The 12,585-nt window shown below is 45.9% G+C and overlaps 1 protein-coding gene across 3 annotated transcripts in view; it reads left to right on the forward strand.

Annotated features, from left to right (window-relative positions):
* MED15 (mediator complex subunit 15) overlaps positions 1–12,585 on the forward strand; it is a 56,117-nt gene that overhangs the window by 22,103 nt on the left and 21,429 nt on the right. For all 3 annotated transcript variants that reach the window (XM_081123283.1, XM_081123285.1, XM_081123284.1), the window contains exons 3-5: positions 4,509–4,560; positions 6,543–6,572; positions 8,113–8,325. In XM_081123283.1, the coding sequence (XP_080979409.1) occupies positions 4,509–4,560; positions 6,543–6,572; positions 8,113–8,325 (295 nt within the window). The remainder of the gene's footprint in view (positions 1–4,508; positions 4,561–6,542; positions 6,573–8,112; positions 8,326–12,585) is intronic.

A 12,585-nucleotide genomic window follows, 5' to 3' on the forward strand; every position in this document is an offset into this window, starting at 1 on the left:
AAAAGCAGATGTTATTTATGGCCTTTGACTGGATACTGATTTGATAACTGTCAAGATATCTAGAGGTCAATTGGGGAAATTTGAGCATGGTCTGAATGTTTAGATGAGGTGAACATTTTGTGAAATGGAAAGGTAAAGATGATTGGTTAGAAAAGGCAGGTTCCAAAACAGAAACCATCTATACGGTTTGGTCTTAAAGGCAGAGCACATGAGTGTGTGTGCGCACACGTAAGTGAAAGGAAGAGCTCTTGAGGCAGGGCAGGGAGGGTTCTGTGCCCTGGGTATATATGATAAGCATTTTCTTTGTTTCTTTCTTTTTTTAATAATAACTTTATTGAGATCTACTTTATATACTATACAATTTACCCATTTAAAGTGTACAATTCAGTGGTCTTTAGTATATTCACAGAGCTGTCCCACCATCACCACAATCTAAATTTTAGAACATTTTCTAAAAGAAACTCCATATCCATTGTTACTCTCAATTTGTCCTTGACCCTTAGCCCTAGGGAACCACTTGTCTGCTTCCTGTTACTGTGGATTTGCCTTTTTTGAACTTTTTATAGAAAAGCAATTATAGCCCGGCCAGGCGTGGCTCGGGTTGAGCGTCGACCTAGGATCCAGGCGATCGGGGTTCGATTCCCGGTCAGGGCACATGCCTGGGTTGCGGGCTAGGCAGGTGATCAATGACCCTCTCATCATTGATGTTTCTCTCTCTCTCTCTCCCTCTCCTTTCCTCTCTCTGAAATCAATAAAGATATATTTAAAAAAAAAAAGAAAAAAGCAATTATATAGTATATGTTTTTCGGGCTCAATTCCTTCACTAGCATAATACTTTCAAGGCTCATCCATGGACCATGGTGTAGCATGTACTTTATTCCTTTTAATTGCCAAATAATACTTCATCATATGGATATGTCACATTTTCTGTATTCATCAGTTGATGGCTGACAGAAGCAAAAATGACTGTGCCCGGGGTGGTGGATAATAGTGATAGTGACAACTCCAAATACTTGAACCAGCCTTCTGAAGGTTCAGAAGAATTTGGCATCCACTGGATGATAACACAGTCAGGGGTCCTGGGACCTCTGTGTTGGTACCTATAGCGGCAGTGCGTAGAGATGCTTACTACAACTGGGGACATTTCTGAACATTTGCTTATTACTTGATTGCCTTTAAATTAAGTTATATGTTATACACACATCAACACTTTCACATTTAATATAGTACTGTGCAAAAGTAGTACATGTTTCTGATTTATAGTGTAGAAATGACCAGAGCAGACCTGAATCCCCACTGTGGGGGGTGGGGAGGGCCAAGATGAAACTCAGGGACCAAGGAGGCTGAGAGCATCAGAAATGGAAAGCAACCTTGGGACTAATCAAAAAGGAGGGCCTGAGCTAAACAGTCAACCAGCTGGAATAAATGGAGGAGAGGAAATAGGGTCAGCCCCAGCTGCATTCCCAGCAAGGAAGGAGGAGGATGCCCATGAACATCTGATAAAAGGAGACACTTTCCTACCTTTAGCCTTTTTAAGGGGTCTTACAAGCCTAGGTTCTGGCTTTTGTCTGAATCTGAACACATCTCCTGCTATTCCTCTTTAATCAAGGATAGTTATTGGACTGCTCAAGAATTTGGGCATTAGAAGCATTGTCTTAGAGCTGAGAAGAGCACAATTGTGTACATTAAAAAATGTGAACATGGCCCGACTGGGCGTGGCTCAGTGGTTGAGCATCGACCTAGGATCCAGGAGATCGTGGTTCGATTCCTGGTCAGGGCACATGCCTGGGTTGCGGACTCAGTCCCCAGCAGGGGGTGTGCAGGAGGCAGCCCATCAATGACTCTCTCATCACTGATGTATCTGTCTCTCTCTCTCCCTCTCCCTTCCTCTCTCTGAAATCAATAAAGACATATTAAAAAAAAAAAGTATGTGTGAAAAGTCTAGCATTTTCTTAACACCTGCTGAGATCTGCTAGAAAGGCCTGGGGCACAGCCTTTCTAGCAGGTTCATGACAAAGGTAGAGAGGATAGTGCTCCTTTGCTCCATTTTGTCTAATGTGTGGCAGTCCAGACTCCTATAAGTAGTAAGAAAAAACCAGGCCATTTTGGAAGTCTACTCAACCAAATATCAGCTTTATTGCTTACCAGTTCTGCTTTCCACACAACTAGGATACAGTTCAGCAAAACTTTATGCCACTATATGACAAAGATTCTCTTTGCTTTAGTTTGTAATAACATATTCCTCATTTCCTCTGAGCCCTCAGCAGAAACACCTTTAATGTTGATCTTTCTACTAACATTCTGTTTTTGATGATATATGGGTTCTCTAAGATGATATGAGCTTTTTCTACTAGGTTTCTCAATTCCGACTCCTAAGTGGCAGGCCCTTTAACATCCATGTTTCTACCAACAGCATTCCCTATTGCCTGACTCACTTCTGCCTTCCCCTTATTTCTTGTGAACTGGGTGTTAGATTGAAAGAGTAGAGGGTGCAGTGGTCTTGTTAGCAAGAGCAAGAATACACCTGATGTGATGCTTCATATTTTTTTTCCTATTTTTAACTGTTTTTATTGAGTATTTTTAGAGGGAGAGGAAGGGAAAGGGAGAGAGAAACATCAATCAGTTGCCTCCCATATGTGCCCCGACTGGGGATTGAACCTGCAGCCTAAGTATGTGCCCTGTCTGTGAATCAAGCCCATAGCCTTTTTGGTGTGCGGAATGACGCCGCAACCTACTGGGCCACCCAGCAGGGCGTGGCTTTTAAAACCTGCTTCCTCTTGTTTTACCTTTTATGGAAGTGAAGAAAACTCCACAGATTCTTTTAAGATACCGCTCACCTCTCCCGGTTTGGCTCAGTGGTTAGAGCGTTCTAATCGATGTGGAGGCAACCAATCAATGTGTCTCTTTCACGTTGCTGTCCCCCCCCCCCCCTTCATTCTCTCTAAAAATCAATGGAAAAAATATCCTGGGGTGAGGATTAAAGAAAAAAAGATATCACCCACCTAAAAGATGGTCCAAGGCCCTAAGAAGACATCAAATATTGACCTGGCAAGCTCCCAATCCTCGTCACCTCATACTTGGCCACCTTGTTTCCTGAGCTTCCTTTAGCCCCATCCCCCCCACCAACCGTCTTTGATATCTACTCCCCAAACTTCTGTCCTTCAGGGAGCAGCCTTAGTAGGTGGTCCACATGCAGGAGCCCTGACACCAGTGACCACTTCCAGTACATTGTCCTTCCTACCAGAGATTGGTGGCGGCAGTTGGAAATTGGTAGTGTTGACAACCTCCTGTGTCTCTTTGCTCCAGTAGAGCCTCACTCTCCCTCTTCCTGTACTTGCCTCCTTAGGTGTACTTATGATTCCAGCTTCCCTCCCTCCCCCCGCCCCAGGCCTTTTCCCCTCATGATTTCCTCTATTGATTCCCCTGGCTGAAAAAAGTGATGGGGTGAAGTGTGGAGATAGATGAAGGAAAATAAAGATTTAGAAAGTGTGCTTATAGTTTTACATCCATCTGAGATCATTTTCATTTTATTTCCCTTTTCCTGGAGGTACTCTTATGACAGAGGTTCACTGTCTGTCCCTGGGCTCACAGGTGTGTGTCCCTGGGTCATGTGAACAGGGCAGAGAGTGAAAACTTTGCCTTTTCTGAGCTTCCTTGATGGAAGGATGGGCATTTTAAGGAGGGAAAGGATGGGCAGCTTCTGTGAAATAAGATTTTTAACTCAAACATCCCTTTGTTGACTCCAGGACAAACTCACAGTAGTGATTTCCCCAGAACACCCGGTAGTGAGTGTCCTTGGTTACAAAGAGTACAATTGGTGGAAGGCAGGCCCTGCTGAGCAGTTCCAGAAACACGACAGCTGGGACAAAGAGGGTCCTCAGCCGTGGCCTTCACCTGCCACCCTTGAGTGGCCCTGTGTCCTCTCCCTTGCCTGTGCTGTAAATTCAGATTAACACAGATCTCTGAAAGCACAGCCAGGGGCAAACATCCAGATTTGCATGTAAGTGCTACGTCAGCAATGAAAACGCAACAGACTGGGTATTAAAAGCGAAAGTACCTCGATACAAATACTGCAAAGACAGAAGCGGCCCGCCCATGACTACTTCTACTTCTGATATGCCGTGTGACCTTAGGACAGCCCCTTGTTCCCACTGGACCTACTGTCCCCTCTGTGAAAAGAGGGGTGCCTGAGCTGGTGCTTGGCCCTCTTGGTTAAGTGTTTACAGCAAGGTGAAGGAGCAGCAGTTTGAAGTCTCTTGTTTTTCTGTTTCTCTCTGCCTTTTGTTGGCCTCCTGTAGCTGAGCACTGACAGCTTTTCTCTGAGAGCCAGATTCCAGAGGAGGCCCAGCTGGGCAGAGCTTTGCCGTAGGTGTGAGTGGGCCTCAGCCCAGCAGCCTTTCAGGAAGAGCCCTCAGCTTGGTGGCACAGGGTTCAAGGGGGTGGGAAGAGGCGGCACACTGCTTCCCTTCTTCATCTGGGATTAAACTGCTTCCTGTTTTTACTTTTAGGACGAATACCTTTCTCTTGTGGCCAGGCTCATTATCCATTTTCGAGACATTCGTAAGTAAAATTTTACATTTCTGGTTGTGATCTCTGTGAGAGGCTGGCCCTGTTGTGCGGTAGAGACTTACTTGGCCACAGTGCCTGAGTCAGAATGTCTGTATAAAAAAAGCGCCTGCTTTCTGGAAAGTTCTTCATTGCTTTGCATTTGATTCCATATTTCCCCTCCCCCCAGAGCCTCAGCCTCAAAAATGCTGATTTTGGCATAATGGAAATGTTAGCCTCAAAGTGGTTTAAACCGGTTTGCTGTTTTTGCTTGTCCATTTAATCTTTTTAAAAAGGACTGTTGCCCTGGTCGGGTGGTACAGTTGGTTGGAGCGTCATCCTGTGCACCAAAAAGTTGTGGGTTCGATTTCTGGTCAGGGCACATTCCTAGGTTGCAGGTTTGATCCCCCATTGGGGTGTGTATGGGAGGTGGCTGATAGATGTTTCTCTCTCTCTCTCCCCTCTCTCCCTTCCTCTCTCTCTAAAATAATAAACATATCCCCTGGTGAGGACAAAAAAAAGAATTCTTTTTTTATAAAAAAAGGACTGTTGCTTTTATCTCTATGCAGTTCTTCTTAAATAAGCAGTTTACCCTGGAACAGAAACTTCTTTCCCTAATAGTTGGTTTTATTGACCCACAGAGGCCTGACCTAAATGCGTATTCCTGTCAGGCTGAAAGCTTCTGAGGCCAACTTCCTAAGTCCTGCATCTATCTAGCTCCCTGACATGGTGAGGGACACACAGGTTCTGCCACATTCCACCTCTGATTCCCAGGGTCCTGCTGTGGTCCTGTCAGCCAGGCCCAGCAGCAGCCATGGCTCTTCAGAAATGAATGTCATTGCAGCCCAGGGTCAGGGTCCTGGTGGTCTTCTGTATAGACACTGAGTGTTCCTGATGGCTACAGTCTCTAAAGGAACCAGGCTGGTAGGGCACTCTGGTTTCAGCCAATAGCACCTCCTGCCTGTCTGCAGTTGTGTTACCATGGGAGATGGGCTCCTGACATAGTCTATCCTTAGAGTGTGCATTTGGCAAGTCCAGTCACTGATTCCCCATGGTTGTAGAGGCAGCTACAGATTCAGTCAGTAATCCTGGGCTAAGGGACAACCCCAGAGCTCTTGTGTGGCCAGTAGGTTTTGCTTCTTTCTACACTCCCTTTTTACCAGGACAGCCAGCAAGGTGAACTTCACTTAATTTCATTTTCTTGCTGTGTTTGGGAAGGTCCTATGGAGTATAGGACAAGAGGAGATGGAAGTAGGAGCCTGGGGAATGAGCAGCCTGGATGAACCGCCCTGGTTTGTCCTGTCAAGGGACTCTGCTTGTTCAGGCTGGACTCGTCTGTTCAGGAAGTGGCCCTGGCCTATTGGCACACACAGGCCTGTGAACTAGGGTGTCCGCAGCCATCTCACCAGCTCCTCGGGCAAGAGTGGAACTGGTGTGGCAGTTCCCTACCTGATGCTAGGGCCATTTAGATCTGGCTTCCAGCCAGCCTTGGCCATCCTCAGTTTCTTCTAGAAAATGGAGATTCTGCCTCACCAGCGTAAGCTGAAAATGGAGGTTTCGTGGAGTTTTCAGCACCATTCTGGGCCCATCATGGATCCCTATAGCTTTCTTGTTTATTGCTCAGGGCACGAGCTGAGACTATGGACATGGGAAGGAAGGAGAGCTAGAGTAGGCCCAGAGTGAGCCTCTGCCTGGGGGCAGTTTTCTGAGGCCCCAGGTTGACCATGGGGCGGTTCTGCACCCTCTTCCCCCAGATCAGACCCCCTTGTGCGTCAGCGCTGCCAGGAATGGGACACACACGTACATGTGCGTGAGCGCGTGCGTGCACACACACGTACATACACTGAAGCTCTGAGGTATGTTTTATCTAGTTTCTAGGCAGGGTCAGCTCAGTTTTAGCAAATGACCTCTGGGCAAATGCCTGTAAAACTGACTTACTGTGGAAATATGTGGTTATATAAAACTTGGTTTATTTTGTTTCTGTTTTTTAAATATAGATAACAAGAAATCTCAAGCTTCTGTCAGTGGTAAGAAGTTTTCCTTTTTGAATTCAAATTCTTCCCACCCTTGGATCTGGGGTAGCAGGAATGAGATTGTGGATGCCACATGTACCTGGGGTTAAACTGTTACTAGAGGACCAAGTTCACAGAGTGAAAACCTGTGGCTGCCATGAGAATTGTGGAGCTGTGCCCCATACCCCCTATCCTTCCTCTTCCTGTCCTATAAGATGCTGCTGCCACATCACATTTCACTTGAATACAGTTTTTGCCCAGCAAAAACGTTATAAACATTCACATAGTTATTGAGACATCTAAAATTTTGCTCTGGGAGAGAACTATTATTGTATATTTAGTATAACAGTGTGTAGGAGTTCTTAGAGAATAGCTGTGGATTATCTTTCTTAAGTTACAAAGTTTCTTTGTAAGTTAAAAATTATTATTTTTTATTTTTTAATTTCAAGGTTTTATCACATAAGGGAGACCTTGTCTGATGACTCAGTCTTGGTTTCATTGACCAAGCTGCCAGTAAAGGAATTTAGGTCCAACATGGCCAACTAGACTCCAACCTTTCAGGAAGGGAGCTAGCCTTCCATGCTGTTTGTCTTACCATAGGCAGCAGAACTATAAATGCCAGATGCCCATGCTTGCCTCAGATGAGCTAGCTGCACCTGTCCATGTGGGCCCTATCTCCCTTCGGGGTCTCTTTGCATGTTTAGTGATTCTCAGCCAGCCGGGGTGGGTGGGATCAGAGTACATGGCCAGGAGAACGTCTGGGCTCTTGGCATTAGGGCATAGGGTCCTTGAGCACCCAGTCCTCTGGCAAGGTGCCCAGGCCAGGCTACACCTATATGTGAGCTAACCATTTGCTGTGAGCCTACACTCATGAGAGCGTGTGACAAGAGCATTAGGTTCCTTGTCCTCTGTTCAGCATTGCTCACTGTGCTCAGACTGCAGACCTTGTGGGTTTGGCCACTGTCGTGGTGCTCCTTGGCACTGTGTGGACCTCTCCTTCATGCCTTAGCTTGTTTTGGTGTGGTTGCCCTGGGTGTAGGAGGAGTATCCTGACAACTCCTCAGTGGGGGTTCTACACAGATTAACAGAGGTGGACTTCTGGTGTACAAAGAGATGTGTAGTCTCCCTGGAGAATGTCTTCCCCCCACCCCACCACTGTGTTCTTGTTTACTTGAAGAAGGGCCTTGAGTGCTCACCCAGCAGGAAGGTATTGTACAGTCAGGAGGGGTGGGGGCCATCACCTTCCCTGGAGGGCAAATTTGTCCCTCAGTGTTAGGAACCTAGTACAGGCTAGACTAAGGAGTGTGGGACATGCTTCCTGCCCAGGAGGGCTCATGGTCCAGAAGCAGTAACACACAAGGTGTCCTGCCACCTGGGTTGTGACAGACATTTGGGAGGCTTCCAGGGTTCTGGTCTCTGACCAGTTGGGGCTTTGAGGGAGTTGAGCCTGAAGGCAGCAGGAAGTGGGTGTTCCATGAGGCCTCCCAGCCTTCAGAGCCTCGCCTGATTCAGTGGGCGCACTTCCCTAAGACGCTATGCCTTTGTGTTCCTACAGACCCTATGAATGCACTACAGAGCCTGACTGGTGGACCTGCTGCAGGAGCAGCTGGAATTGGCATGCCTTCTCGGGGCCCAGGACAGTCCCTAGGCGGGATGGGAGGCCTTGGCGCCATGGGGCAGCCAATGCCCCTCTCTGGGCAGCCGCCCCCCGGCACCTCAGGGATGGCCCCCCATGGCATGGCTGTTGTGTCCACGGCAACTCCACAGAGTGAGTACCATGCTTCTCAGAGAACCTGCCACTTTCTTTGGAGGTAACATGCATTTTATTCCTTTGCTTAAGATGGTTGGGGAAGCTCCAAGGAGCTCTTTTTATCTCTGTTGGTGTGGAGAGAAAAGTTAAGTGACACTGAGGCTCTCTTTCTACCGCTGGGTGGGAGTGGAGGACTTGGAAGAGGCTGGAGTGGCCTGGGGCTCCATCCAAGGAGTTGCATTTTATAGCTTTAATAGAGACAGTTATGTCTCAGAGTGTTCTTGGTCACAAAGAAGTGCTATTAGCACCTCACAACCCCTGGACTCCCCGATCTCAGGAACTGTCTGTTCTAGTGCTGCCCTTGCCCTCTGCAGGACACGACCCCTTGTCTTCTGCACTCAGCTGCCCCTTCCAGGAGCTGGACTATAGCGCAGGTCTCCCTCTTTTCCAGGACCCGTCTTGATGGACCTTTGATTCTAATACACAGTTATTTAGTACTTGGAATGTACTTCAGGACTGCAAAGTGCTTCAGTACTTTTTTTCCTTTATAGAACATTTTATTTTTGAAATTCTTTGGGTCACAGGAAGTTGCAGAATAGCACAGAGTTCCCTTCACCCAGCTTCCCCAATAATAATATCTTAGTACATCATCAAAACTGAGAAATGAGCATAAGGACAGTACTATCAACTAAGGTAGACCATTCAGACGTCACCAGTTTTTATATGCATTCTTGTGCATGTACTTACATGTGTGTAGTTCTATGAGATTTTATCATATGTGGAATTGAGTAACCATCACCACAGTCAGCATGGAGAACTGTTCCATCACCACCAACAAGCTGTTGTATACCTCTTAATAATCACACTTGCCCTCCAACTTAAGCCCTGGCAGTCACCGATATGTTCTCTGTCTCTATAATTGTGTCACTTTGCCAATGTTTTATCAGTGGCATCATGTAATGTCTGCCTTTTTGAGATGGGCTCTTTTTACTCAACATAATGCCCTTGAGATCCTCCACGTTGTAGTAATAATTCATTCTTGTTCATTGCTGAGTAGTAGTCCGTGGACTGAGTGTATCAAGTTTACTTATCCATTTACCCTTGAAGGATAGTTGGGTTGTTTCCAGTTTGGGACTGTTATAGATAAAGCTGCTGTGAACACTTGTGTACAGGTTGTGGTGTTTCGATGTTTTTTTGTCATATATCCCTCATAGTAACCCTATGAAGAGGGCAGTGTCACTGCCTCTGCTTTGCTCAGAAGATAATGTGTCCTAGAGCTGGGGTTGAACCCAGGCTGCCTGACACGAGCACCCTGTTCTTTGTTGGGTTTACTGTATTAGCATTGCCTTGCTCTTCTCAGATGGCACACGTGTCCTCATTCCCCCCCACTCCTGAACTGTAACCTTCCATCCCCAGCCATCCTCTTCCTCCTTGGGTTTCCTTCGTGCTGATGTCTTGCCATCAGACCCTTAGCTCTTCACTCGTTTCTTCATCTTGAACTCCTTTGTCCCCTTTTGTCTTAGCAGCACACACGGTACACACACTGGGTAGCTTATGGAAGAATATGCAGGAGAGGTGCTGGCCCTGGCTCCTTTTTATGTTATACTCTGGTGTACTGGTTGAATTTCTTTTATCACAAACTTATATTTTATAATAAAAAGTAGTTTTAAAATCTGTGCATTTAGAATGCTCTCATGATTTTTCTTGTAGTCTCACACTTAAGACTTATTTGTTAGAAGTTCAGTGGCAAAAGCTTTGGTATCCTGCCTGCACCCTCCCCAATCTGACCTTGACCCACATCCTGTTTTCAGCTTCTGAGGGACCTGGTCTCCTGTGTGGCACTAGAGGAAGGTTGAAGTGGGTTCTCTACTTTCATGCCCTGCTTCTGCCTCTTTTAGAGACCCTCTTGCCTGCCTGATCTACCTGAAATAGGTGTCATGGCCCAATGGGCATTTGCTATTCTTTTCTAACAATTTTTCCAAATGCCACTGTGTGATTAAGGCCACTTCAAACCTTAATCCAGTGCCCCCAGAGGGCAGGGCCTTAGAGATTTTGCCAGGGCTCTCAAATGGCTCTCCAGGGCAAATAGTCTCCAAGTGACCCGGGTTAGTCATAAGAAACGCAAACACTGACTGTGGATAAGGCTGTGATCTGGGGTATAGGGTTGGAGTGAGACTTATCATAGCACTCTGTGCATTTTTGTTCCTCAATGAATTTTTCCCCCCATTGCTTTTCAGAAAGAGTTGAAGGTGGGGGGAGAGAGAGAGGGAGAGAGAGAGAGAGAGAGAGGGAGAGGGAGAGAGGGAGAGAGAGAGAGAGAAACATCAGTGTGAGAGAGACACTTCAATTGGTTGCCTCCCGCACGCACCTGGACAGGGGCCAGGGATCGAGCCAGCAACCAAGGTACATGCCCTTGGCCAGATTTGAACCTGGGACCCTTCAGTCCACATGCCGACACTCTAACCACTGAGTCAAATCAGCTTGGGCTCCTCAATGAATTTTATATTATGTATGTGTAAAACCTACTTTAAAAATAAGTCCTGTTTCTGGTTGTTTGACACACTGGGTTCTGAGGAACCCTCCTTCTTCTGGATAACTAGATCCTGGGTAGGCTGCAATTTGGATTGCTGGGCTGGCTAAAGATAGGGGACACTCTTTGCCTTGCTGTGCCTTGGCCCACTGCAAGATGGGGGAAAGCAAGTCTGGGATCCCTTCGTCCAGCAGGATTTGTGCTGGGGCCCTTGACATCCCTAGCTCCTCCAGAAGCAGGGCAGATTGGAGGAGAATGCTTCCAAGATTAGGAATGTGGGAATTGCAGTTAAGGTCAAGCATTGAGCACACAATCAAAGATCGACAGGCATGAAAGGAAGCAAAGGCACCATGAGGAAGAACAGAAACAATAAACAGATGTGGAAATTCCCAGGGACCACACACATAGCAGTTGTTAGATATGGGCTTGGTGTGATAAAGAAATAAAGGATGGAATTCCAAATCAACAAACACTGTGATACTATCAGGAGTGACCAAGCAGGTTTGAAAAGGAACCAAATAGAACTTTTAGAAACTGAGAAATAAAATTAATGAAAGAAAAAAAGTATGGATGAATAAACAGTGCCTTAGATATAGCTGAAGAAAGAATTCATGAACTAGAGCTACATTTGAAGAAATAACGTAGAATGTAGCCCAGAGAAGCGGACGTGGAAAATAGGAGGGTAAAGAAATGTAGAGGATAAAATCAGAAAGTCTGATTAGTATCTAATAGAAGGACCAAGTGCAGAGAATGGAACCACAGCAGTATGTGAGGAGATGATGGCTTCGAAAAGTTCAGCACAGTGACACAGGTTAAATAAGGCATGCGTTCCTTAACCTGTTTTGAAACATCAGAATACCAAAGGCCAGAAGAATATCTTAGGAACAGCTGATTTCTGTAAGGAGCAAGAGGTAGACTAAGCCAACTTAGTGATGAAGTCAAGAAAATAGTAGGAGGTGGTTAGAGTGCTGAGAATAGAGCTGCCAACCACAGTTGTGTGCCAGAAAAACTTCCAAGGAATGGGGGAAACAGACATTTTTAGATAAGTAAAGCCTAAGAGACCTTCATTAAAAGGTTTTTTAAGGGCATACTCTTATTTGCTCACCATTTCCTCTTACCTCTTGGACCATCCTTCTCAAGATGCCAAGTGTAAGATGGGAGAAGAAATGTTTTTCATATAAGGTAGTAAATGTGTATAAATCTAAACCAATGATTCTCAGTGATTTTGCACCCCAGGGGACATTTGGCAATGTCTGGAGACTGTTTTGATGTCACAACTGTGTGGGGGGGTGCTATTGGCATCCAGTGGGTAGAGGCCAGAGATGCTACTAAACATCTTACATGCACAGGATAGCCCCAATAATATAGGATTGTCTGGCCCAAAATTCTGTGGCGAAAAGGTTGAGAATTCTTGGTATAAACAAAAATCACCTCTGTAGAATAATAATGCTCAGAGCTAACCTCCATGTGAACCTCTCCTACATCCTGAGCACTATTTTGAGCGCTCTACCTATAATAGGTTATTAGTCCAATGTAGGAAACTGAGGCATAGAGCAGTGACAGAGTTCGGATTGAGTCAGGTAGTCTGGTCAGAGGCTGTAACCCTAGTCATTATTCTGTCCTTTCTCTTATTATAAGTCTGCTGTTTGGGCATAAGTCAATAAACAGGGACCAAAATAAAAGGAAGTCAAAGAAGGGAATCTATCAAGGAAATCAGGTCTATTATATGTACATAAAAACCTACTTTT

This window comes from Miniopterus schreibersii (genome assembly GCF_964146895.1).
Source record: "Miniopterus schreibersii genome assembly, chromosome: 20".
NCBI classification, from domain to species: domain Eukaryota; kingdom Metazoa; phylum Chordata; class Mammalia; order Chiroptera; family Miniopteridae; genus Miniopterus; species Miniopterus schreibersii.